General features: G+C 62.8%; 1 protein-coding gene across 1 annotated transcript in view; it reads right to left on the reverse strand.

Moving 5' to 3' along the window:
- MUC5B (mucin 5B, oligomeric mucus/gel-forming) overlaps window positions 1-24,996 on the reverse strand; it is a 49,104-nt gene extending 24,108 nt beyond the window's left edge. Inside the window, exons 1-25 of the mRNA XM_042959645.1 lie at window positions 24,948-24,996; window positions 24,759-24,831; window positions 24,530-24,653; window positions 23,260-23,832; window positions 22,944-23,149; window positions 21,120-21,318; window positions 11,315-11,434; window positions 9,813-9,969; window positions 9,414-9,545; window positions 7,223-7,273; window positions 6,699-6,749; window positions 6,167-6,428; window positions 5,927-6,041; window positions 5,749-5,839; window positions 5,395-5,501; window positions 4,409-4,610; window positions 3,880-4,005; window positions 3,617-3,734; window positions 3,380-3,518; window positions 2,926-3,036; window positions 2,684-2,753; window positions 2,143-2,280; window positions 1,563-1,727; window positions 1,133-1,227; window positions 34-160 (exon numbers count right to left, since the gene is read on the reverse strand). Of these exons, the coding sequence (XP_042815579.1) occupies window positions 34-160; window positions 1,133-1,227; window positions 1,563-1,727; window positions 2,143-2,280; window positions 2,684-2,753; window positions 2,926-3,036; window positions 3,380-3,518; window positions 3,617-3,734; window positions 3,880-4,005; window positions 4,409-4,610; window positions 5,395-5,501; window positions 5,749-5,839; window positions 5,927-6,041; window positions 6,167-6,428; window positions 6,699-6,749; window positions 7,223-7,273; window positions 9,414-9,545; window positions 9,813-9,969; window positions 11,315-11,434; window positions 21,120-21,318; window positions 22,944-23,149; window positions 23,260-23,832; window positions 24,530-24,653; window positions 24,759-24,831; window positions 24,948-24,996 (3,601 nt within the window). The remainder of the gene's footprint in view (window positions 1-33; window positions 161-1,132; window positions 1,228-1,562; window positions 1,728-2,142; window positions 2,281-2,683; window positions 2,754-2,925; window positions 3,037-3,379; window positions 3,519-3,616; window positions 3,735-3,879; window positions 4,006-4,408; window positions 4,611-5,394; window positions 5,502-5,748; window positions 5,840-5,926; window positions 6,042-6,166; window positions 6,429-6,698; window positions 6,750-7,222; window positions 7,274-9,413; window positions 9,546-9,812; window positions 9,970-11,314; window positions 11,435-21,119; window positions 21,319-22,943; window positions 23,150-23,259; window positions 23,833-24,529; window positions 24,654-24,758; window positions 24,832-24,947) is intronic.
- Between the last annotated feature and the right edge of the window lie 611 nt (window positions 24,997-25,607).

Below are 25,607 nucleotides of genomic sequence, written 5' to 3' on the forward strand. Positions count from 1 at the left end.
CTGGTGCAGCCAGAGTGGCTCAGGGACACTCACTGCACACGCCGTCCCTCCAGCCTCTGAGCAGCACCCCCTTGGCGGCACAGGCGTGCACGTAGGAGGACAGGGCCGCACACAGACAGTCCTCGCTCTTCTGACAGTTGCACGTGTCGAACATGCAGTGCTGGGGATGGGGCCATTGGGGACCGTCAGGAACCCCAGCCCACCAAGGCCCCTCCTCTTCCCGTGGATTCTTCCTGGGACCCCTGCCTGGACTGGGAGGTCCACCCCAAGGAGGCCCCTCGGCACAGATGGGCGGAAAGCAGCCCCCAGGAGGGGCACACCGCACGCTAAGCAACTGCAGAGGCCCGGTCAGGGGGCAGCAAGAAGGCGTGAGACCAGGCTATGGTCAGGGTCAGGAGGGAGCGCCACAGGACAGGGCCAGGGTCGGCCGCATCCCACGTACGTCACGGGTTGTGCTGCGTGTGGGGGACACAGGTGGGGTGAAGAGGGTGCCATCCCCAGAATGGGCAGAGGTGGGCCTGGGCTTTCCACCTGGAGATGCTCCTGATGGTGCATTTTAGGGCTTTGAGCTTCTGGGAAAGTGGCCCATGAGCCAAGTGTTGTGAAGGATACGTGGAAACCCTAACCCACGGGGCCTGAGAAAATGAGCTTATTGCAAACAGGGTCTTTGCAGATGTTATTAAGACGAGGTCATGGGGATGGTCCCCGATCCAACATGACTGGTGTCCTTAAAGAGGAAATTTGGACACAGACACAGGGGAGGGGCCAAGGCCATGTGACCAGGGAGGCAGAGGTTGGGGTGACATGGCCACAAGCCCAGGGACACCTGGAGCCCCGAGAAGCTGGGAGAGGCAGGAAGGACCTCTGTAGCCTTAGGAGGGAGCATGGCCCTGCCCACAGCTTGATTTGGGGCTTCTGGCTTCTAGGACCGGAACAGAATCAATATTTCTAGTTTTTAGTGAGCTGGTCCGTGGCCACAAACACCCCGACAGTGATGGTGCAAAAAGCCCCGGGCAGCCCCGGGTAGGACTGACCGACCAGCCCACCGTGATGTGAGTGGTCCTCGAGATAGGAGACCACCAAGGGGAGGCTAAGGGGTAGGGGGCGGCTCTAGGTGGGGCAGGGGTCTCACCGAGTGGAAGGGTGCAGGGTTGAGGACAGAGTGACAGGGCGAGAAGGCTCCGGCAGGGTCGGTCAGCAGGGAGCACCAGTGCTGGGCGTAGTTCTCTGGGACAAGGGTGCGGGGGGAGGCTGGCTGGCCGGCACCCACACACCTCCTCCCCCTCACCCGCCCCCTCAGGCTGCCTGCGCTCCTGCACACAGGCCCTGGGGGGCCCCACGGCCCCCAGAGAGCTGAGCTGGGATTTGGGGCTTGCCCACCGTGCTGAGGGGGCAGGAAGGTGCTCCTCCTCGAGACAGGCTCTGAGCACTCTGGCCTGCCCGATTTCACCCCAGGCCATGCACACCCGGACACCAGGGGTCCCCCAGGGCCTGGCGAGATGGGAGGTCTTGGCTCCCAGCCCAGCCCTCGTAAACGGAGGGCCCCCGGGGGGTGGGAGTACCGTTCTCCACGCTGAGGGAGCAGGGGTCCTCGAAGCTGTTCTTGACGTTGGGGCAGGCGGCCTGGGTCTTCCAGGTATTGGCGAAGGCGGCGGCCGTGCCCTCCACCACGCCGCTGAGGGTCCGGAAGTCATCGGCCTGGTTCTGGTTGAAGTTCCCGCACAGGCCTGGGGGCCGGGGCCCAGGGATGGGGCATTAGCAGGGCGTCCAGCCTGGCCGTCCGGGGGGCTTGCTCCCTGGCTCCTGCTCTCCTCTAGAAACCACCACACGGTGGGCCAGCCCCGAACCCCCATCCCAGGAGTGGTTCCAGAGCCATCCGTAGGTGAGCCCCGATGGGGATCAGCCGCTGTGCAAAGCCTGACCTCGTAAGGGCAACACGGCTTGCTCTCCATCCCCCCAAGTGCCCTCCCTAGGGCCACACATCACATTCGGGGTGCCCTCGGCCGGTGCAGGAGTCTCCACTGTGCCCTGGGAGCAGCCGCCTCCCAACTTTCACCTCCTGCCAGACTCTTCCCGTCCTGCCCGCGGCCTGGAGCTGAGTCCGGGCACCAGCCCCCTCCCGGCCCGTCGGCGGAGCCTCACCGCACATCTGTCCGTGATAGGAGGGGTCCAGCCTGAGGAACACCTGCATGAGGGGCACCAGCTGAACCTGCAGCTGCAGCCCGAGGCCCGTGTGCACCAGGACGAAGAAGGACGTAGGCCTGAAGATGGTGATGTTGGCTGCCGGGGGGTGGGGACCGAGTCAGAGTCTGCGTGGGGGCCAGGCCTGGCCAGACGGAGCCCCCTTGCTCCTGGGACAGCCAGGAAGCAGGGAGGGTCCCCTAGGGATGGACTGGGAGGATCCAGGCATCTGGTGGGCCCGCGCCACCGCTCCGGGACCCAGGAGTGGGCGGAGCTCCTCTGCAGGTGGTATTGGCAGTGACCACTCGTGATCCCCGAGAGGCTGCGCCCCACGTGTGTTCGGCCCCGGTCCCCACGGTAGCCGAGGGGGGAGCACTGACATCCCACGTGCAGATGAGAAACCAACCATGGGATATTCCGGAACTGCCCCGGGCCACAGAGAACCAGCCTTGGGAGCAGACCACCTGGCTGCAGTGCGGCCCGGCTGTCCCAGACCGCGTACCTGCTGACACGGGCAGCCGCGTGTGCACGGAGTTCATGAATACCCCGCCGCTGGCCTGGATCTGGATGATCTGGTGAGAGGAAACGGCCAGGTCAGCTGGGGGAGGAGCCTGCCCGGCCGGGGAGCACTCCCCAGGGGCCAGCCCGGCAGAGCCAGAGCCGGGAGGGGACCCCTGGCCCCTAACATCAGACCAAGACCTCCACCCTGTCCCCACCCCCTTTCCCAGCAGGACCCTCACCCACCGTGTCCCCGCCGTTCATGCTGAGCGTCACCATTTTGAGGCAGTTCTCATTGTCCGTCAGGCCACATTTCCGCAGCTCGGCCAGCACAGTGAAGCCGTTGCCTGCACATTTCTGACAGGGCAAGGCCCACCAGGGCGCTGGGGGTCGGCCACTCCCGAGCGCGGGCAGGGAGGGGGCTGCGTGTTCGTGTGTGGTGCCCCTGTTCCCAGGACCGTGCGTGTGGGGTGGAGGCTGGCCCCTGTGGCCACCTCCAGGCAGGCAGCTCGTCTCGGGGCCTGGGAGCCCCTTGGCCCCGCAAATGTGAGCCTAGGGGCTTCCCTTTGGGGATGGGACCCCAGGAGGGGACCAAGGGGGGGGCTTCACCTACTCTGATGGCCATCACTGGACCCTTCCCAGGGGCCGGGAGGCCTGAGAGTCCCAGGACAGGCCCAGCAGGTGGGGACTGCGACCGTACCTTGGACAGGACGTAGCTGCAGTCCCCATGCACATCGTAGAGTCTCTCATCGTAGGTGGAGATGTGGGACCCGCCCTGGACGGAGCAGGTGCCAGGGCACGGAAGGTTCTGGCATTGCCACAGCCCCCCAGAGCAGGTGCTGGGAAGGGAGGCCATGAACAGAGGAAGCGTGGTGTGGGGGAGGTAGATCCCCTCCCATGCACCCCCACCAAGGGCAGGGGCAGCCAGGAGGCGTACCAGGACCTGCAGCTGGTGGTGAAGGAGGCCCCCGGGGCGTAGGTGTGGCCGCCGTGGGTGCATGGACACTGTTCTAGGGGCAGGCAGCCCGTGTGGGTGACGTCATCCAGCACCGTGCCTGCGGACAGCGGGGGCAGGGGGTTGTGAGCGGGCTGGGTCGGGTGTTGGCAACACAGTGACTGGAGGCAGCTGGCGGGGGGGGGGGTGGGTTGGGGGCAGAGGGCCTGGCTGGGGGACAGTCCCCGAGGGCCAGGAGGACCTGCCTGGGGGGCAGAAGCAGCCATCCACACAGTGGTCCTCGCAGAGCTGGGAGCGCTCCGGGTTGGAGCAGGTGTCCGCGCAGGGCGAGCCGCATTCCCGCTGCTGTGTGTTGAGGGGGCAGGTCCAGGCTGTGGGGGGAGGCAGCGCTTGGGCCCCGGAAAGCCACCTGGGCGCGGGGCAGAAGGCTGCTCCCAACCTTTCCCATGTCGTCAAGGGCCCCCCGGGGTCACAGCTGAGCCAGGGAGCCCCTCGTCTCGGGAGGCTGGGCCTCCCTGCTCCTAGCTCCCACTGTCTTCTGGGTGAGGCGGCCCTCCTGTGCCCACCTGGGCTGTACCAAGGCCGGGTCCTCCCTCTGGGCCCCCCACACTCCCTTCTGTCCCCCTGCCCACCCTCTCGCTGTAGGACCCCCAAATGACTCCACTTGCCCTGGGTCCCCAGCCAGATGCCAGATGTCCTGTCCCTCGCCCCCTCCCCACCGGGACCCAGTGTGGGCGTGGGGCCTGGTGCTGGCCCCGGCCAGGGGGCACTCACGGCAGAGGTCAGGGCCCCTCCAGTTCTGGGGCTGTCCCCCTGCATGGGCACACTGGCGGGAGTACTCGGCGAAGGTGGCACACGGGCAGTCCGGGCAGCGGCACAGATCCTGGGTGCAGGCGGCCACGTACACGGCAGGGTCCACCAGCGTGTTGCACTCCGAGAAGGCCGGGCCCAACAGGGTGCGGTGGCAGATGCCCTCCTGGGGAGCACAGGGGTGTGGCACCCTCCACCCTCGGTGCTTGTGGGGGGTCCAGGCCAGGGGGCCCCTTCCCCACCTTGAGGTCCCTTTCATCTCTCCATCTGTCCGTCCACCCACCCGTCCTTCTCTTTAACCACAGTGAACTTGCTGGGTGCAGGGCTCCGCTTGGCTCTGGGAGTGACCCGTGACCGTGGACTCCACCCACCCACTCAGGGCTCCAGGCCACATCTGCCCATGGTGTGAGCACCCAGGAAAGGTGCGATGCCAAGAGAAGTGGGAAACGAGGGCACCTGTGTGCCCACTGATGAACCCCTTTTCTTTCCCCAGCACCCCTGCCCCTGCCCCTGCCCCTGCCCCCCAGCCAGCTGGGCCTGGGCTCCACATCCTGACTTGAGGCTCTGAGGGAGATTCTGTTGGTTTGGGCCTCCTGGAGCTTCCAGGCCCCTTCTACCCGTGGAGGCCTCCCCGCTCCCGCGTGGGGCTTCTTCAGCTGGGCTCCTAAGTGCCCACCACGGACCACCTATGTGTGGACACGTATTCGCATACACGGATGGGCACACGTGTAGCCCACGGCCCGCACACGTAGAACATTCGTTTGGTAGGTGGAAGCTCAGACGGTGTCTCCGAGGTGGAAGCCGTGTCCCCTGCCACCCCAGGGCTTGGAGACCCTCCGCCCGGATGCCTCAGGGCCCAGCCCAGGAAGCCTGAGATGACCATCCTGGCTGCCGCCACACCCTGGGAGAGCAGGGGCTGGGGCCAGTCCGGGCCCCAGAGAGGCGCTCACCCTATCCGTGCAGTTGTTGGCGGGGGAAGGCAGGGGGTCCTGGCATTGCTCTGTGGGCCCATCCAGCTTCTGGAGATTTCCAAACTGGAGAGGGGTCAGCCTGGCGTCTGTGGAGAGATGCTGGGGTCAGGGTGCTGAAGGACCGTGGGGCCAGTGCAGGGGATGGCTGCCTGGGGACCCCTGCCCGTGCCCAGGGCACCTGAAACCTCTCTGGGGCGTCGCTGGCTTAAGTATTGCCCCGCCCCGATTTGCTCTCCACCCAGAGCCTGGGTAAGGCCACCCCAAGGCTGCCCCCTCCAGGCCTCCTCAGGACAAGCCAGCCCTCAGCTTCCTGCTGCCCCAGGGGGCACTCACTATGGGCATAGAACTCGTTGACGGCCCGGAGTCCGTTGAAGTCCCCACACAGACCACACGTCTGGTTGGCGTACTTGGGGTCCAGCTCCAGCTGGGGGCAGAAGAGAGGCAGCTCCAGCCTCTGGGAGGCTGTCCCCAGTCGGGGGGGGGGGGGGCGGGCAAGTGGGGGCGTCCTCACCAGGGCGGCTTCCTCTCTGTTCCACAGGAAGGTTAGCACCAGCCGGACTTCAACCTTGATGTAGACACTGCTCTCCTCTACCAGGACGCCAGCGCGGCTGTAGGGCAGCTCCTCCCTGGGGTGGAAATTTCTGGTCCTCCCAGGGCCAGGGTGCACAGCAGGGTGCGGCGCCCCGCAGCAGCCCTGAGCCCAGAACCCGCCCCAGAGGCCCGGCCCTTCCCCAGCCCGGACCAGGCTCACCGCTGCCCGTTGATGAGGATCGAGCCGTTGGAGGCCTCCAGCACCAGCCCCTGGGTCTTGAGGATGATGTGGGTGATGGTAGGCCTGGAGCCGGCCAGGCCGCGGCGGACCTGGATGTTGAAGTCCTCGTAGGCGGCCCCGCAGTGCATGGAGAGGACGTAGTTGCACAGGCCCGGGAAGCGGAAGACGTCCCCGTCGAAGGTCTTATAGTGGAAGTCGCCCCAGGTGCTGCACACCCGCCCGTTGTGCGCGGCGTTCAGGGCTGTGGGGAGAGCGTGGTGAGGCCCCGGCAGGTGCCACAGGCCTCGCCCAGCCACCCACGGGTAGCCTTTTCTGGGTTGGGGACGGGGAGCTCGGAGGGCAGCCAGGGGGGCTGAGAGCCCTGCCCCAGCGTCCGGGGTCGGCCCCCACAACTGTCCGCAGGGAGCGCTCCCAGCCAGGCCCAAGGCCATCCAACTGCCCGTACCACCCCAGCGTCAGCCCCCAGAGGGGCAAGCCCCCGCCCCATCAGCAGTGGGCAGCATCCACTCACAGCTCATGGTGGGGAAGACGGTGATGGGCGGGATGATGGTCATGCTCCGAGCTGCAGAGTGAGGGCTGGGTTACACTAGAAATGTGGCCAGGCAGGGAATGGCCGGGGACACTCCTTCCCGGGACCTCTATCCTCCTCACAGGCCGGCCTGGGGCAGCAGCCACCCTGACTCAGCCCAGGGAGCCCCAGGACTAGGGCTGTCCCCTCCCGGACCCTCCCATCCACCCAGGACACACTGCTGGCCTGGGCTTTACTGTGTGTGTGTGTATGTGTGTGTGTGTGTGTGAGTTTGCACACGTGTCCAATTACATGACCGTGTGTGCACGTGTGTGAGCATTTTGGCCTCTCTGCTCTGTGCCTTAGCTTTCTTTGGCCCGTCCCCTCTGCGACCCCGTCTTGTGGGCAGGTGGCTCCTGTAGAAAGGGGTCTGTCCCCCCTCCCCCGTCCAGATCCCCGGCCCACCCCAAGCCCAGCCCCTTCTGTTTGCTCGGGAGGCCTCAGTGCCCAGAACCCAGGCCGCATACCGACGTCCACCCTCTGACTGTTCACAGCAGGCTCCGTGCTGCCCTGGGTCTCTGCAGGGAAAGGGGACGGGAGTCAGTGAGAAGCTGGACATTTGCCTTCCCTTCCTGGGCAGGCTTCGGGGTGGTGGCCACGTGACAGGGTCTAGCCTCCCCACCAGTCTACGTGGTAGCTGTCGTGGCCTCCGCAGGGATGGGGGTTCCCACGGGGAGCTGTGTCTGGTGGCCTTGCCCTGACTCCCGCTCTCCCCATCTACGAATGCAGAGTGCTGCCTCATCTGGCCGTGACCGGCAGCTGCTGGCTCAGGGCAGGAGAATGGAATCAGGAAAAGGCGTTGGCCCGTTGACCCTGGCCACCCTAGAAGAGTGTTCGGCCCCATCCCAGGAGTCCCCTGGAGAAGGACAAAGACCAGTTTTGTTGGGGAGAAGGACACACGCAGTCAGGGAGGCTTCTGGGCGTGACTTAGCAGAAACCCAAGACCAGAGTGAGATTCGAGCTAGAACCATCCATCATGGTGGGGGCGGGCCTGGAGGCCTGGGTCCCGGGATGGCTGCCCGGGTGGCCTGTGTGCCCACCGCCTGCAGGCAGGGCTTCCTCCGTCGGCCCGACCACGGCTACGCCCAGGTGCTCGCCCCCAGCGGCCCGGCCCCCACAGCCCCTCGCTGCCTTGGGGAGCAGCGGGGAGCCCTCCCTGGCCCCTCTGCCGGGCTCAGGCTGGGGCACCCCTCCGCACGGGCCCTGTACTGCTTCCTTCCGTCTGCCGGGGGTCTGCACACTCGGCCTAACACTGAGCCTTGTCGGGGAGTGGGTGTCGGGCCCCCGACGTCCCCGTGTCCCTGGTGGGGCCAGCTCGGCAAGGGGTCCGGTGAGGCCACCGCCACAGCTTCCTGTTCGTCCTTCCCAGCGGGGACCTCGGACGCACGCAAGCCACGGGCACTGGCGGGGCAACGAGCTTTCCTTCGGAAGGCCCCTCCTTCAGCCGCTGCCTCTGTCCACCCCTGCCCCACGGGCCGCGCCCCACAGTCAGAAACTGGGGGTTTTCCCGCAGGTGCAGCGAACCCTGCACCCCCATCCCCATCCTGGGCCGGTTTCTCCGAGAAGTGGCTCCACTCAGGGCCGGTGGCCTCGCGAGACCCGGGCTCCGTTGCCCAGCCAGGAAAATGCCCGCTGCCAACTGCCCCCCCCCCACAACACCGTGGTCGACAGCGCACCCTCTGAGTGAGCCCCCTCCTCTCAGACCTCTTTTGCCTGCCCCTAATGGGATCGCCCCCCCAGAGAGGAGCGGGTGGAGGCTGAGGCGGCTCGCTGGGGAGGCCCAGCGTCCGGGCACCTGGTCTGAGGCCAGCGCGGCCCGGAGGAGCCCGGAGGAGCCGGCTGAGTAGGGGCCCCGGCTGTGCAAACCAGCAGACAGGCACCCAAAGAGCACAGCAGGCTGGGGTACGTGGCCGCCCAGCGGGAGCTGCTGCGGGGAAGTCCCCACCTCCCAGCCCTGCTGGGAGGCGGCTTGGGGCAGGGGCTCTGGGAGACCAGCACTCCCCCCCGCCCCACCACGGATGGAGAGAGCTCAGGCCGGTGTCCACCTGCCCGGAACCCCGAGCCCGGCTGGGGCCCAGGGAGGAGGCCTTGCGGGAGCAGAGCTCAGGGCCGGGGCCGCGGTGGCCGGGGCTCCAGGCCAGCCCTGCCGGGCGTCACCCAGGCAGCCCCTGAGGCCGTATCTTTCATATTGACAGAAAGTATTAGGGCTGCGGGTGCTTCCCCCTGATGCTGAGAGCCCGGGGCCTACGGCAGAGGAGAGGCAGAGGAGAGGCGGGCTGGCGGGCTGGGAAGAGCCTCGCGGCAGGTGAGGTGCGAAGTGTCTGACGTGGGTCCGCGGGCACATCACCTATCAGCTGTTCCAACCCTGATTTGAGGAGGGATTTTGGAGCCGCTCCAGGAACTACCCTGACGGCTGTCGCCCTCACAGGGACCTGAGAGGTGCCAGCCTTGGGCCCCTCACCCGGCCCGCACCCCCAGACCCTCTTGGTGGTTTGCCCAGGGGACCCAGCTTCTCCTGGGTGCAGACTGAGAGCCTGGGGGCCCCACTGAGGACACACGGGGCGGGGGCCGCCCTGCCCATTTCAGGCAGGAGAAACCCCGGGCGGTGGCCTGCGGAGGCCTCTCTGCAGCAGAGAGGGAGCCGGTCTTCGGTCTTACCTGTCTTCTGCACCAAGAGCAGGGCCACAAGGGCCCAGGCCAGCGCCAGGCACCCGCTCGGGGCACCCATCCTGGGGGCTGGCACAGCGGCGGGCCGGTGGCAGAGAGGCAGTGGGCCCCGGTGCTCGCTCCCTGGGGGCCCCGGGGCTTATATAGCAAGAAGTCTTGGCCCCAAGCCCAGCTCCTGGGCAACGCAGGGCTCCGTCCTTTCCCCCGAGCCGGCCACGTGTGTTTGCTCTTGGGGAGGGGCCGAGGCAGGAAAGAGGCCTGGAGGAGGAAGGATTTGTGGCTGTGGGCCCCAGATTCACAGGACCCCTGCCCCCCTCCATCCCACCCCACAGCTTCTGAGAATCGGAGAGGGGCCGGCCGCCTGGGCCTCCCTGGTCCTGCCTCACTCACGCAGTGGGGAGGTGGTCAGCATGTCCACACGCTCAGTCCCCATGTTGAGCCCCCTGGCCCCAGAGCCTGGCTGAGGCTGAGAGGCGGAACTGAAGGGGACAAGGCCTCTGCCATCGGGCAGCCTGGGGCACTGGCCCGGGGCGCTGACCGCAGGTCCCTGAGGAGTGGGGAGCGACATGAGGCTGTCATCGCTGGGGGCCTGGGGCTCCTGCTCAGCTGGGCTGTGGTCAGCTGCACGTGGAGGGTGGGGTCCCTGGTCTGCACAACTTGGGGGTGGGGGAGACTCCGTGCCCAGACACCTTGGCCATGCTCCCCAGTGCCCCCTGCACATCTCTGTCACCAAGTTCAGATTTAAGGAAAAACAGAGTGGACACCCAGGCTGGCTCTTGCCCAGCACCTGCCCTGGCATGTCTGACCCTCACCTCGCTCCTGAGGCTGGCTCGGTGACCTGAGGCGGGGTGGCACAAAGGAAGCTATTGTTCCCCAGGTTCCTAACCCACCAGGACCCTCCCCTGAGGGCAGGCTGCGCCCCGGCCGATGCGCGCACACGCCGATGTGCCCCTGGAGGGCCCCCAGCAGGGCTGATGGGACACCAGGGGCTGGTGTCTCAACCCCAGTACTGCCCTGACTGGGAGCCACGAAGGCCCCGCTCCCCAGCTGGTGCGGCTGGGCTGCGGGGGCGGGGGGGGAGGGTCACACGATAACCTCTCCCCTGGTCGGTGAACGGCTCAGCCTGGCACGCAGTCCCCTCTGACTCACACTCCAGGCGTCTTACTCTGGGCATCCTCACCCCAAGCCTGAGCGCGTCTGAGTGCCTTGCGGGGCGGCCCCCGGTGGGGAGCACAGGGCCCCTGCGGGTGGGGGCGGCTTCCCCATTGGTTTGGGTGGTGAGCAGCGAGGTGCACCCTGTGTCCTCTGCACCTGCCTTTTCGAGGTTAATTCATAGACGCAGAGCTGCCGGGGGCAGCGGGCAAGCTGTCTTCAAAGCTCTCAACCATGTGCCCGGCCGCCACCCCTCAGCACGGCTGAGCCCCGCTGCCCGGGCTGTGCATGTCTGCAGGCTCGCCTCGGAGGTCCCGGGATCTGCTTTTCATTTGGCTGCTGGCATCTCCAGAGCAGGGCGCACCCCCTGTACCTGCAGGGTGCAGTTTCCTGACATCAGAGCTCCTGCAGTCGGGCCTGGCATGGTGCCCGCTTGCGTGCACGGCCCTGCCAACCTCCCGGGCTCCCGCAGCCTGAACCCTTGTGGCCCGACCCCCTCTGCTCCCCCGAGTCCCCCTCTCAGTCCTTGCCCTGCTGGCACATCCTCAGCCCCCCACCCCCGACTCAGCTAGCACCCTGCAGCCTTCAGAGGGCCCCCGTGAGCCCCGTGTGGGGCGGTCCTCACCCCCCACACACGTGAGCAACCCGGGCCACCTTGGACTCGGGACCTGAATGTAAGTTATTTAGGGCCTCAGGTTTGTCGTCTTGGAAGGAGGGCTTCATGCAGGCACGGGCCTCACCCACTGTTCACAGCTGGCACACAGTAGGCCCTCGGGAAGTGCACCGGACCAGCGAGGCGGAGACCTGGCTGCCGGCGTGGCCCGGATACCGTCCTGGTCCTTCCCCACGAGCACCGTCCGCTGGGCAGAGGCGGGTGGGGATTGAGACATCCCGGATGCAGTGCCTCGGAGCCCAGCCTGTTTGCTCAACCAGTTTACCTGTTCACACTTGAGAGAGCCGAGGACAGAAGACAAGGAAGGCGAGCGGGTTGCCGGGAAGGACAGGCCTCCTGGGGCTCGGGAGGGCTCCCCCAGGGGCCACGCCAGGAGCCTGTCCATCCTCGGGCTCGCAGGGCCTCTCCCCGCCCACGGACCCCACGGGGCCGTGCGGAACCCAGAGGCCGACTGCCCCAGCCCGGCCCCGCAGCCTGGTGCACGTCCCTCGAGGGCTTGGTGGGCACACAGGGGTGTGTGAGCTCACCCCTCCCCAACCGCCCACAGTGCAGACCGAGGACGAGGGCCCCAGGACGCATCAAGCCTCAGGCATTTACTGAGTCTGGTGGTGTGCCTGGCTCCAGCCGGGGCACCGAGGAGGAGGGTCCAGGAGGATTGGGGCATGGCCCTGGGGAGTCACAGGCATGGCTGGTTCTAGGTCTGCTCAGAGCCCGCCCTGGATTGGCCTGGGAGTGGGGCCTTTTACACCTGCTGCCTCCTGGTCCCCAGACCTCTCTGTGTGGCCACAACGGATGGGAACCGTGGGGGTCCCGGCAGCCCTGGTCTACACCCCATCGCTAAGGGGCCCAGTCCTGTGACTAACAGGCTAGAACCTGACAGCCCTAGGCTGGGTGATCCAGGTGGGGAGCGGGCCCAGGCCGGGAAGCACCCCAGGCCCCACACGTGGGTGACAAACCACTCTCTCCTGGGCCTTGGGATGGCTGGGCCTTGTCCCCGCTCCCAGTGCACTCAGGGTATTTCCAGCGAGACTCAGGGTGTCAGCCTGCTCCAGAAAGAGCAGGTGGAGGACGCGTTGGGCCACCACGGCCCCCCAGACCTCCAGCTTGTCCATCGACAGACATTACCAAGCACCCCGGCCCCGGGCTGGGCATTTGGGATACAGAGAGGTGGCCGTGACCGCCCAGCTGGTGACTGGTTGCTGGTCAGGAGGGCAAGTCACGGCGTTGGGGGTGGGGGGTGGCTGTGGGGGGATGGGCATCCTGGTCCCTGGAGCCACCCCCACTGTGAGAAGGACCGTGCCCATTCCTCCCACCCTGCCTTGGGGGGGAGACTACGAGCCCTCAACCTCTCCTCTTGCTTTTTCCTGGTCTTCACAGAGATCGCTTTCCTTGCCCGTGTCCTCCCTCCCTCCCTCCCTCCCTCCCTCCTTCCTTCCTTTCTTCTAGCAAATTCTGAGCCCCAGGGTGGTACTGCCCTGGGCACTGGGGATTCCGCTGGGACAAAAAGAACAACACACAGGACCATGTGGGGCAGTAATAGGGGCCTTGGAGGGGCCAAGAGAGAGTGACAGCTCTGTGTGGGGCGGGGCGCAGCCGTCCCCACCCCCCTCTCCATCACCTTTAGTCTTTCCTGTAAGAGACTCTGTCCTTCACGCAACTCCCACCCCACCCCACCGCCCCGGCCCCTGGTGCCTGCTGTCTGCTCTCTGTCTTGGATGTGGCGATTCAGGGCCCAAGCGAGTGCAGTCTGCACCATTTATCCTTCTGGGTCTGGCTCGTTTGCCGGGCATCGTGTCGGCAAGGCTCCGCGTGCTAGCAGGTGTCAGAATCCCCTACCTTTTTAAAGCCCCGTAACATCCCACCGTTTGAATACATCGCGTTTTCTTACGCGGTCACCTGTGGATGGACGTGGGGCTACCTTCTGACTGCCGTGAACGCGGGTCGAGTCCTTGCTTCCGGCTCCTTTGGGGGAGAGCCTGGGAGCGGCCTTGCGAGTCACATCATCATTCTGTGTTTAACTCTGTAAGGAATCGCCAAACTACGTAATAACTACAGCCTTCCACTATCCCCACCACCAACAGTGCACAAGGAGGGCTCTCTCCTGGGGTGCAGACTGCCGACGAGGGGTCAGGGGGCTCCGTGGGGGCTCTCCCACGACGGCACGGCCCCCCTTCCTGCGGGCCCCACCCGCGTGACCCAGCCACCTGCTGACACCGTCACCTCTTGGGGTTAGGACTTCAACACGTGGACTTGGGGGGCACACGTGCAGACCGCAGGAAGCTCGAACAGGTTTTCGGTGGAGTTCTCAGAGTTTTCTATGCGTGTGATCATGTCATCTGTGACCAGGGACAGTTTGTCTTTTCCCCTTTCTATCCAGGCCCCTTGTGTTTCTCTTTCTTGCCTGGTGGCCCTGGCCAGAGCCTCCAGGGCTCTGCTGAGCAGGAGTGGTAAGGGCCGGCATCTCTGCCCCCGGTTCCGAGAGGCAAAGCTCTCGTCTTTCGCCACCGGGAAGGACGTGAGCCAGGCGCTTGCCGTACGTCCCCTTTACCGTGACATAGTTGTCGTCTAACCCTGCGCTGTTGAGCGTGTTTATTCTGAAAGGGTCTTGAATTCTGGCAAATTCTTTTTCTGCATCAATCGAGATGATCATGTGCCCCCCCCCATTCCATGAATGGGGGGACTGGCTGATTTGTGGAAGCCGGACTGTTCTTGCATCCAGGGAATAAACCCCACCTGGTCATAGTGTCTAACTCTCTAACACGCGTCTCAGTTGCTTGGCTAGTGTTTTGTTGAGGATCGTTTGCACCAGTATTCGTGACAGACGCCAGCCCGTGTTGTTTTCCTTCCTTTCTTCTTCTGTCTTTGTCTGGCGTTGGTGTCAGGGGAACGATGGCCTCGCGGTGACGTCCGAGCTGTTCCCCCTCTGCAGTTTTCCAGAAGAGTCTGAGAAGTATTGGTGTTAGTTCTTCTGTAAGCACCTGGCGGCCTCCCCAGTGAGGCCTTCTTGTCCTGAGACTTTCTTGGCGGGGAGGGCCGCGATTACTGACGCACGCTCCCCGCTGACCACAGGTCCCCGTATTTTATGGGTCGGTTTTGTTAGATCGTGCATTTCTAGGACTTTGTCCTTCTCTTCCAGTTTATCAAATGCGACCAAAATTGCTCATGGCATTCTTTACGATCGCATTTGTGTCTGTAAAATCAATAGTAACGCCCCTTCCACGTTGGGTTTTAGCCATTCGCGGCTTCCCGCTTGTTCTCCGTCCACCCAGCTCGCGGTCTGTCTGCTGGTCTTTTCAGACCGGACTTTTGGTTTCGCCGGTTTCCTCTGCTGCCTCTGCCTCATTTATCCCTGCTCGAACCGTTATCGCTGCCTTCCCTCCGCAAGCTCCCTCCTGTTTCTGGGGCCGTGAGGTGTGCGCTCGGTAACGGACCTGAGGTCTTCCCCGTCCGGCGTCACACCTGGGCACGTCCCCCTTGGCGCCCCCTCGCCGAGACTCACAGTCTGGCCTGCTGGGTTTCCGTGTTCGTTGATCTCCCCGTGCCCCCTGATCTCTCCTTTCACCCGCTGATTGCTTGAGACCGTGTTAACTTGCACGTATTGGAGAACGTTCCACTTTTCTCCTATTACCGGTCTGTAGCTTAGCCCCTTTGTAGTCGGGAAAAAATAGCCCGCATGATTGTAATATTTTTGAATGTATTAAAACCTGTTTGGAGCATCGGGTACAGTTTAGGCGGGAGGACGTTCTGTGTGAACTGGGGGCACACGTATCTTCGGCCCTAGCGAGTGTCCGGTGTGGGGCAGGGGTAACGGGTTCATGGCGTGTGCCAGTTCCGTTTCCTTCTTAGCCCTCCGCCTGGCTCTTCTGCCGTCCCGGGAGCGCAGGGCGGGAGCCTCCGACCGTCACCTGGGCCTCTCCGCCTCTCTGCGCGTGGTTGCGTCCGTGAGGTTTGGTTAATTGCGGCATTTTCTCGCTGAATTGACTCTTTACCCGTAATATCCTTCTCCGACTCTTCTAACCGTTTGGAATTTAAGGTCTAGTTTATGAGGTGCTGATGCGGCCGCCCTAGCTCTCTCCTGGTTACCATTTGCACGGAAGGTATTTTTCTAAGCTTTCACACGTAACCTGTCTGCAACCTTAGCTCTAACGCAAGTGTCTTACAGACTGCGTGTAGTTGGGTTGTGGTTCTCATTTACTTTTATTTTTGTTTTGTTTCATTTGATTTTTAAGTAATCTCTACACCCAACGTGGGGCTTGAACTCAGGACCCCGAGATCAAGACTTGTGTGCTTTACCGACTGGCCCAGCCAGGTGCCCTTGGATTGTGTTTTTCTTTCTTTGTTTTTTTTTTTTAATTTATTTATTTGTTAATTTACATCCAAATTAGTTAGCATATAGTGCAACAAAGATTTCAGGAGTAGGTTCCTTAGTGCCCCTGACCCCTTTAGCCCATCCCCCCTCCCACAACCCCTCCCATAACCCTCAGTTTGTTCTCCATATTTATGAGTCTCTTCTATTTTGTCCCCTCCCTGTTTTTCTATTATTTTTGCTTCCCTTCACTTATGTTCATCTGTTTTGTCTCTTAAAGTCCTCATATGAGTGAAATCATATGATATTTGTCTTTCTCGGCCTAATTTCGTTTAGCATAATACCGTCTAGTTCCATCCACGTAGTTGCAAATGGCAAGATTTCATTCTTTTCGGTTGCCGAGTAAGACTCCATTGTATGTATATACATCTTCTTTATCCATTCATCCGTCGATGGACATTTGGGCTCTTTCCATCCTTTGGCTATTGTCGATAGCGCTGCTATAAACATGGGGGTGCATGTGTCCCTTCGAAACAGCACCCCTGTATCCCGTGGATAAATACCTAGTAGTGAAATTGCTGGGTCGTAGGGTAGTTCTATTTTTAGTTTTTTGAGGAGCCTCCATGCTGTTTTCCAGAGTGGCTGCACCAGCTTGCATTCCTAATTATTTAATTTTTTTAATGTTTATTTGTCTTTGAGAGAAAGGGAGAGAGACGGAGAGGGAGGGAGGGAGAGAGAGAGGCAGAGAGAGAGAGAGAGAGAAGGAGACGCAGAATCGGAAGCAGGCTCCAGGCTCCGAGCTGTCGGCACAGAGCCCGACGCAGGGCTCGAACCCACAAACTGTGAGTTTGTGACCTGAGCCAAAGTCAGATGCTTCACCAACGGAGCCACCAGGTGCCCCTGGCGGGGGTTTCATGAATCGACCCTGATTAAATCAACCTGTGCACATGTGCAGTGAGCACTGACAAGGACGGACTTTCCTCCACAGAGTTACTGTTCGCCTCCTGTGCGTCTTCTGGTTCTCTGTTCCCCCCGTGACTGCCTTCTTTTGTGCTTCGTTGGTTTTCTGTAGTGATGCCTTTGATTCCCTTCTCATTTCCTTTGGTGTCTATTCCATGGGCGTCTTTGTGCTGCTCGTGGGGCCACCCAACACCCCAGGCTTCCGTAGCCCACGTGGGCCCGCTGCCGACCGAGCTTCTGGTATGCACGCTCCTTGTGCTGCTGTGGTGACAAGTCACGGCTGCTACCGTGGACGCCCAGCAACACGGATTTGTGGTTTTCATGCACTTGTCTTTTAAATCCCGTACAAAATTAAAAGTGGAGGGGCAAACAGAAATTGTAGTAACATTGACTTCTATATTTGCCCACATGCTTAGCTGTACAGGAGACCTTCACTCCCTCGTACAGCTTCGATCTACTGTCTAGTGTCCCTCATTGCAGCCCGAGGGGCGCCTTTCCGTACTCCTCGTAAAGCGGGTCTTGTAATAAGGCTCTCCCTCAGCTTCTGTTTCTCTGGAAATGTCTTAATCTCTCCCTCGTTTTCGAAGGACAGCAGCTCTCCCGGAGAGAATTCGTGGCTGGCTGCTGTTTCTTCCAGGACTTTCAAATTTACCATCCACTCCCTTCTGTCTCCTGAGATTTCTGGTGGGAAGTCAGCCGACAGTCTCTCGGTGGAGAGAACATGCACGTGCCAAGATGCTTCTGTCCGGCCCTTCCAGGGTCATCCCTCCGTCTCTCAGCGGTCTGATTACCATGTGTGTTGGTGTCGATCTCTCGGAGTCGATCCTACTTGGAGACTGTCGCGCTTCTTGGAAGTTTTCGCTTTTATTCCTTCCAACATTTCTGCCCCTTTCTCTTCTCTCCTGGGTCACTCACTGTGCGTATGTCAGCCCAGTGCCCCTCCTGCACGCGCACTTCTCACTCTTTCCTTCTAGCAAATTCCTCACTTCAGTTGTTGTACGTTTCAGCTCCAGAATTCCTGTCTGGTTTCTTAATAACGGTTTTTATCTCTTTGTCGACATTCTCATTCTGGGCACGCATCGGTTTCCTGATTGCCTTTTATTTCCCATCTGGGGTCCCCTTTGCCCTCCAAGCACACCTAACGCAGCTGTTCCAAAGTCTTTGTCCAGTAAATCTTCCTCGGGGTTGATTTTGTTCCTTTTAATGGCCATGTCTTCTTTGTGAGCCTTGTGATTTTCATTGAAAACTGGGGACGTGACTATTATAATTATGGTAGCTCTGGAAATTAGAACCTCTGTCTTCTCCAGTGTTTGCTGGGTTTTTTTCTCTGCCTTTTCTTCTCCTCTCTTCTCTTTTCCTCCTTCCTTATTTCCTTGCTTCCTTTCATTGTTGTTGAAGGCTGTCCCGTCCATTTGTTTTGAGACTCGTCCAAACATTTTTACAAAGACTGTTCCTTGCCTGGTGTGATCGCTGAAGTCTCTGCTCCTTTAGTTCGCGTTCAGCTCATGCTCTGGCAGAGTTTTCTCAACTATCTCGAGCTTCTGCAGTCTTACAGCCTGGCTCTGTGCTGGGACAGGTCTTCAGCACTCGGGCAGGCTTGCTCTGAGCCCGGGGGTCTCGCCTGAACAAGGATGTGGCTTTCCAAACTCCCATTTGCACATAGCTGCTTTCACGTCCTGATTTCCTGAAGAGCCCCACTTGAATCGGTGCAGGCTGAAGGTGGACCACTGCGTGTCTCCACCTGTGACCCCTTGCTCCAGGAATCTGTGGGTCTGTGGTCACCTAGAGGCTTACAAGAGCCGCGCCTACTGCTTTGGCCACCCAGGTCCCAAGTTAAGCAAAACGGAGATGAGCACCTTGTGTCAGCCCTTCAGGTACCCACCAGACAGGTTAGAACAGACGTACACAATAATTGGCAGACAAGGCGTTCTCTGCTCCTTCTGGTTTTGGGGGAGGAATAATGGGAAACTGGGCTGCCAGGCCAAGGCCAAAACTGCCACTGCACTGGGGTGGAGGTGGGGCAAGGATGGGAAAAAATGCCCCAAAGATTTCCTATCATTTTGAAGACGGCCCTTTCTTGATGGGACACTAGCTTGGTTTCTGCACTCCTCTGACGGTCTCGAGCTGTGGCAAAGCTGGCTCACCTCGTCCTTGTTTGTGCCAGTGTGTCTGTAGGGAACAGAAGCTTAGAGCTTCCCAGCCCCCTCTTTTCCTGATGGGTTTATATTTTTAAATAGATTCACACCGCAAATAGAAGTTCATGAGCTTTTACTGATATAGATGAATCAAGGAAAGATAAACAAATGGGAAAGAAGAGGAAGGTCTCCCCGCATCAGAATGCCAACTAAGGAGAGCGGGAGGGATTAGAGAGGCGGGCTGGCACCCAGCTCTCTACGGGGCCCCCAGCTCCGCCCATCAGACCCTTCCCAGTTCCAGGGAACATGGGTGGCTTCCAGTGGAGAGACCTGGCCCACACATCCTGAGCCCAGTGATGCAGGTGGACATCCATCCCGGCGATGGTTCTGCCCGACGTTGGGTGCCTCCAGAAGCCATGCCCCGAGGGCACAGCTTTACTGTTATTTTTCCATCCTAGGGGGAGGAAGCTGCACACGGACCCAGATTTGGGGGTGCCATCCAACATAACCAGCCTGCACCCCTCGAAAAGGCCTCGAAAAGGCCATGGTCAAGGAACACAGAGAAAGGCTGAGGACATGTGGTCCTGGATCGAATCCTGGAGAATGTGCGGCCATGATGACCATAACCGGCTCAGGACCTCAGAGGGCCCTGGTTTAGAGGGTGCGGCGTGCCCCTGCTGGCTCTGCTGAGGGCGACCCCTGGCCTGTCTCTAGGACACACCCACCCACCTATGGAGGGGCAGAGGCCATGCTTCTCAAACCCATGTGGCTTAGAAAACACACGTGGGGGGCGCCTGGGTGGCGCAGTCGGTTGAGCATCCGACTTCAGCCAGGTCACGATCTCGCGGTCCGTGAGTTCGAGCCCCGCGTCAGGCTCTGGGCTGATGGCTCGGAGCCTGGAACCTGTTTCCGATTCTGTGTCTCCCTCTCTCTCTGCCCCTCCCCCGTTCATGCTCTGTCTCTCTCTGTCCCAAAAATAAATAAAAAATGTTGAAAAAAAAATTAAAAAAAAAAAAAAAACACGTGGATACAGACGGTGGGCAAGTGCGTGCACACACGAGAGGAAACAGCAAAGCCGAGAGACTGAGGTGCAGACATCCGTGAATCTGGATAAAGGCAGACAGGAGCTTTTTCTGCTCTCTGTACAGCTTACCCATAAACTTGAAACCACATCAAAATAAAATGTTCTCCAGAAAGCTCCTTTCTGAGCAGCAGAGGGGAAGGGAAGCAGTGGGGGAGGAGGAAACGGGACAGGGGAGGGGCAGCCACTGCATCTCGAGGGCAGAGCCAGCCCAAGGAGGCGTCAGATGTGTGTGCACGGCTCTCTGTTCCGGGGGCCCTGCCTTGCGGCAGGTCCCGGGGCAGGTGCCTCCCCCTCCACACCTTCCCTCTCCCTTCTCCTGGCCTGCAGCCCTGGATGGGAGAGAAGAAGCAGCAGGGGGATTCTGGAACCCGCTGAGGTGGGGGCGGGGGCAGGCTTGGCCCAGCGTGGCCCCAGCGCGGGCAGGGCAGGTGTGGACAGAAGAGAAGGTCAGAGGCAAGCCACGGAGCCTGGTTTGCTCAGGATTAACACAGCAGAAGGGGCCCCAGTGTCCCAGTGGAAGGCAGAGATTAGCAAGTGTCGACCAGCAAACAGACCCTCCCTTCCCTCCAGGAACCCCAGTGTTGACTCACAGCCACAAGATTGGCAGAGGGGCCCAGATGCAGCCCACACAGCCTGGGGCCATGTCCCCCGTGACGTGCGTGACGTGCAGAGAGAGGCGTCGGTCTGGGTGACCGGGGCGGCCGGGCATCCACACCCAGGCCCTCCCGCTGACCGGCCCCCCCTCCGCCCACCCCACCAGCAGCAGAGACCCAGCAGTGACGAGTAGCCAGGAGAGGCGACTGGGGGTGTGTCCAGCCTTGTCCTGGCTCAGGCCCCAGGACTGGAGAGGCTGGGTGGCAGAGCACAACCCCTCTCTGGGATCCATCCCTCTTAGAGGGTGCGGCTCCCAGAACGGTCCGGGAGCCCCCGGCTTCCCCCGGTTGCATTTTCCTGGGGAGGCCATCAGGGGTCGTTCCTGGGTGTCTTCTCGCTTGGGTTCCGTGTCCCCCCACTGCATCCTGACGTACGGGACACAGCTGACTATCGGTAAGTAGGCACGCGGCAAACACACTAGGGGTGACCGTCCAGGCTGCTCCTGGGGACACGAGACTACATCCCAGTGCTTGGGCCATGAGACCACAGGCTGGAGTTAGAACTGCCCCCAGGTCGGTGGTCGGTGAACTTAACTCTGAACTGTGAACCTAGCTCCTGGCGGGGGCAGGGGTTGGTGGGGTGGGGAGGCAGGGGCACAGGAAGGCCCCCGGGGGCATGCACAGTAAGCCGGACCTGTGCGTTTCTGGGTGAGGGTCAGGGCCACGCCCCTGTGCCCAGGAAGGGCCCTCTGGAGGAGGGGCCTCTGCTGTTCCCAGGGCTGCGGTGCCCCCACTTGTGTCCACATCCGCACGTCACGCCGGGACTGTGCGGGCGTGTGATGTGCGCCCACCGGCAGACAAATGAGCCGTGCGCCTGCCTCTCCAGGATCGGAGCTGCGAAACCAGCCCAGCTGTTGCTGGAGAGACTCCATTTCCCCGATGGCCGGAGTGGAGAGGCGTGGACACCGCCAGGGACAGCCGTCTGCGATGACCCTGGGCCGGCAGGCGGAGTCCCGGTGAGAGCTCGGCTGGCTCCACGAGCCAGGCGCGTTCCCACCACGCGGGTGAGGTGTCGGGAATGTGACTGCACCCGCCGTGGGCCGGGGCCCCTGCCAGCACTGCTCTCCGCAGGGCCTGGGTTCTTGCTGGTTTCCACGAAACACTGGCTGGCCCTCTCGTGGCCCCGTGGAGGCTTGGGAGCCCCAGCTGAGGACAGAGCAAGGCTGCCGGACGAGAGGAATCTTGTCCAGGCTGGAGCTACAGACCCCTCCCCGGAGATGAGACTAGATGAGGCTGGGGCTGCCCCCTGGGACCCGCGGCCAGTGGCTGTGGGGGTGGAGCGCCCGGGGGTGGGGGGGGCAGAAGCCCCCTCACCCCTGAGCTTTACCTGGGACCCTCAAAACCAAGCCTAGGGGATGCGAGGTCGGGGCTACTACCCAGGGACAGACTCCAGACACCCGGGCTGCCCCAGGGCACCTCACCTGCTGTCACTGGATAGGCCAGGCGACCTGGGTGCTCAAGAGGGACAAGGTAGCCCTGAGCTCGTGGGGGCACAGATTGAGCGGGGCCAGGGGCACTGCCTTCCCTGAGCCCCACAGGGGGCCACGCAGACTGTTTGCCTGGGCTGTTGTCCTCCTGGGGCCGCGTCAGCGTGCACCTGTCCTGGGCACCCTTTCCGGAACCCTCCCGCCAGCCCCTGAGCTGGGCACTGGGCAGGCAGGCGTCCTGGGCCCCTGGGCTGATCACAATCTCATTAGCCGCCCCCCCCCCCGACCCCCGCCATCAGAAACGTGCCTAATGGTTTGGGCGGGTCTTGCTTTCACCCCTGCTCGGCTCCCGGACCTCCGTCAGGAATGTGTTTTCATCTAGGACCAGGCGCGCAGGCTTTATAACGGTAACGCCGACAATTTATTTTTATTCTATTCTGTAAAGAAATAAGAACCTGGGTGTGACACTGGTGGATTTTATGACCTGTGAGAAAGCCACCACTACAGAGGTTGTGGACACAGCCAACACCTTCTCCAGGCCCTGCCCACCTCGGTCACCCTCTCCCCGTGGACAGAAATCCGTACTTTATGTCGCCAACACCCTCGGTCATCGGGCACGGCTGGTATTTTAAATCTGGTCAAAGGACTCTCTCCCGCGACCAGGTCCTGTCTCTGGAGGACACCCAGGAGGCCCGCCTCCCCTCCCCTCCCCTCCCTTCCCCCATCCCCTCTCCTCTGGTCCTCTCTCCTCCTCTCCCCACCTTTCCCTCCCCCTTCCCATCCTCCTTTCCTCTCCTGTCCCTTTTCCTCTCCCCTTCCCCATCCCCTCCCCTCCCCACCTTCCACTCCACACCCCCCCTCCCCCGTCTTTTCTGTCTACATTCACTCCTTTGATGCCCCAACTCCCCAGTGGGAGGGCTGCCCCCTCTTTCCCAGCCCAGCAAGGGCTGCTTCCTGCCCTGTCCCGCCCCGCCCCGCACACCCGCCTGTCCACCTGACATCCTCACAGGGCAGCTAATGGTCAAGGGCAGCGTGGGGGAGGGGGGGTGGGGACTGCTGAGCTCCCGCCTCCCAGCCCCTCCCTCAGGCGCCCTCCTTCCCCCTGTGCATTGGCTGACCTGTCACCTTTACCTCTGACCCCGCCTCACTCCCCTCTGGTCTCCCCCTTCTTCCGGCAGCGGGGGTCTGAAGGACAAGGCTGAGCCGACAGCTTCTGTCCACGCCCCCAGGGCCCCCTCACTCAGAGCTGAGGCCCGGTCCTCGCTGACCCCGACGCCCACCTCGGCCACCTGTCCGCCTGTCCTGGCCCCCCTCAGCCACGCCTGCAGCCGCACAGACTGGGACCCCCACCCACGGACGCCACAGTCTCCCACCTCAGCCGCTCAAGTCGCCCTTTCTGCCTTATTCCCCTGTGGCTCTGTTCCGAGTCATGCGTGTGCCTGCCCACCTGTGCCCGGTCCCGCCAGGCCGCTGAGCGGGCAGGTGCCCCTCCGGCGCACGGGGGCTGCTGTGCTACGCCCGCCAGCGTGCACCCCGGCTCCCATGTCGCTGCGCCCTTTGTCGCGTGGACCCGGACGTCGGAGCAGCCCTGACACAGCACGTCTGCCACGCGCCTCCCCGGACCACACCGAGGCAGCTCCGCCTGGGCCACGTGGGTCAGACGACTCACAGACACGCTCCTGGGCAGTGCCCTCGCCTCCTCTCCTTCGTGGGGTCCTGTTCCGTGCCCCGCGTGTCCCCCTCTGGAACGGTCGTTCTCGGCGCCCTGCTGACGTTCCCAGTGGTGTCCGGGGTCGTGAGTCCCTCTGCCGAGCCGGGGTGCAGTGGTCCTGGCGGCTTCTGGCCGTTCCGTTGTAGGTGGGCGTGTCGTCTGCGGCCTCTGGTCCACAGGCCGTGTCACTGTGTCACTGTGCCACTGGGCGGAGGCGTGCCCAGGTCCCGTGCAGGTGTCCCCCGACACCTCGCCCACCCGGAAGGGCGCACCCCAAAGGCAGCCCTGTGTCTCCAGCGTCCGGTGGAGCTGTGCCCCGGGGGTCCGGCCTCAGACGCAGCCGCCTTCTCCAACGGGTCAGGGCCGGTTGGGGGAGGCGGGACTCTGCCAGATTCCAGTGTCCCTGGACAGTGTGGGGATGCTGAGAGGACAGGCCAGGAGACGACTGTGACCTGGCCCGCCGGCCACGGCCATAGGCTCCCAGCATCCTGCGTCCCTCTCGTTCCCCGTCTCTGGGAACACCTGGCCTCCCCGTCTCTGGGCAGAAGCTCGCCCCCAGTCTGTGCTCTCCAAGTGTAGGCGTGCAGCACCCCTTCCCGGTCAGAGCCACGAACCCCTCGCTCAGCCCCCAAGGGCTCCCCAAGGCCAGACTCCCACGGAGGCCGCAGGAGGTGAGGTCTCGAGGGGCCCGGGCCAGCCCTGACCCACTGGGGCCTCTTCTGGCCACATACCTCTGCCCCAGAGGTGACAGCCCATCCCCCACACCCTCCTGGAGCCCGAGGGTGGCGGCCCCAAGCCACGGCCTGGAGGAGCCTCCCCCGTGGGAAGAGCCTCGTGGTGGCCTTGGTGACCACACCCAGCTTGTAGCTCCTTCCAGAAATAACTTGGCGTAATCCGGGCAGGGGCCGCTGGGCTGCCCCCCTGTCAGGTTCCTTCCTGCTGTCCAGCTGCAGTTCCAGGCAGGGGGCCCTGCTCTCTCCAGGGGGTGGGGGATTAGTCACCTCACCCGCAGGAAGAGGTGGCGCGCCCTGACACCTGATCCCCTCGGGGGGGTCAGCGGCGCCGAGTCGGGTGCCGCCCACAGCCGCGGGGTCAGCCGGTCAGCGGAGCGGCTCCCAGCGCCGACCGTGCTGCCCCAGGAGGGCCGCCTCGGGGCCTGCAGCCCGTCCCCTGCCCCTGCGTGGCCGGCGCCATCCCGCGGGGCCAAGGGAGCCCCCACGCCAGCAGCCGGTCACCGATAGGAGGGGTCGAACTCTGAGGTCAGCTCCGCGTGCCGTGTGGCCGCCGCGGCAGCTGGGTCGGGCAGGGCTGGGACCCAGCAGGGCTCCGGGCCCTTGGGTGCTCTACCCTCCACTCACAGGGGAGAGGGGGAGCCTGTGCCGGTGGGTGCCCTCCATAAACTGTAAAGGGCGGTCCCACCCCACCTGGGACTGGCCTGGCCAGGTCTTTGGACCAAGGGCCGGCCCTGTCCATACCCCCGGGTGCTGCTGTGGGGCTGGTGCGTCTCTGCACGGGGTGGGGGGTGGGGGGGGGAAGGGGCCCGTCTGAGGAAGAGGGGGCGGGGCTTTAGGAACATGGAGGTTCTCGGCAGATCTGGGGGTTGCAGGGGGCACGGGGGAAGGGGTACGGGTTCCGTCTGCGGTGGGGCTGCGTGCCCGCGAGCGCACACACAAGCTCACTCGTGCACTCACACACACACTCCTGCACACACACTCGTGCACGCCCACTGAGCCCAGCGTCAGCGTGATGGGGAACCTGAAGCTTTGTGGGGAAAAAGATGGAGCCTTGTTCTAGAAGGTTCCTTCACCACACAAGGCCTGCTGGGTAGATAAATGTGTCCTGAGGCCCAGGGCAGGGCCGCGCGGGACTCCTCCCCTCCCCCATCCTCTGAATGGATAAGCGTTCTTCCCCAGCCCCCAACAGCCAGAGGCAGCAGGAACCCCCCTGAAGAAGGTGCCCCGCCCACCGTCTGCCCAGTCCGCCCCACGGCTGTGGTGTGCGCCCTCTGGGACCCAGTCTGCCCCCGTCCTGTTTCTGGGTTTCATGGACAGGCTTAAAAATCACACAGAGTCCGCAAGGTGCAA

The sequence above is a fragment of the Panthera tigris genome, chromosome D1 (genome assembly GCF_018350195.1).
Source record: "Panthera tigris isolate Pti1 chromosome D1, P.tigris_Pti1_mat1.1, whole genome shotgun sequence".
NCBI classification, from domain to species: Eukaryota; Metazoa; Chordata; class Mammalia; order Carnivora; family Felidae; genus Panthera; species Panthera tigris.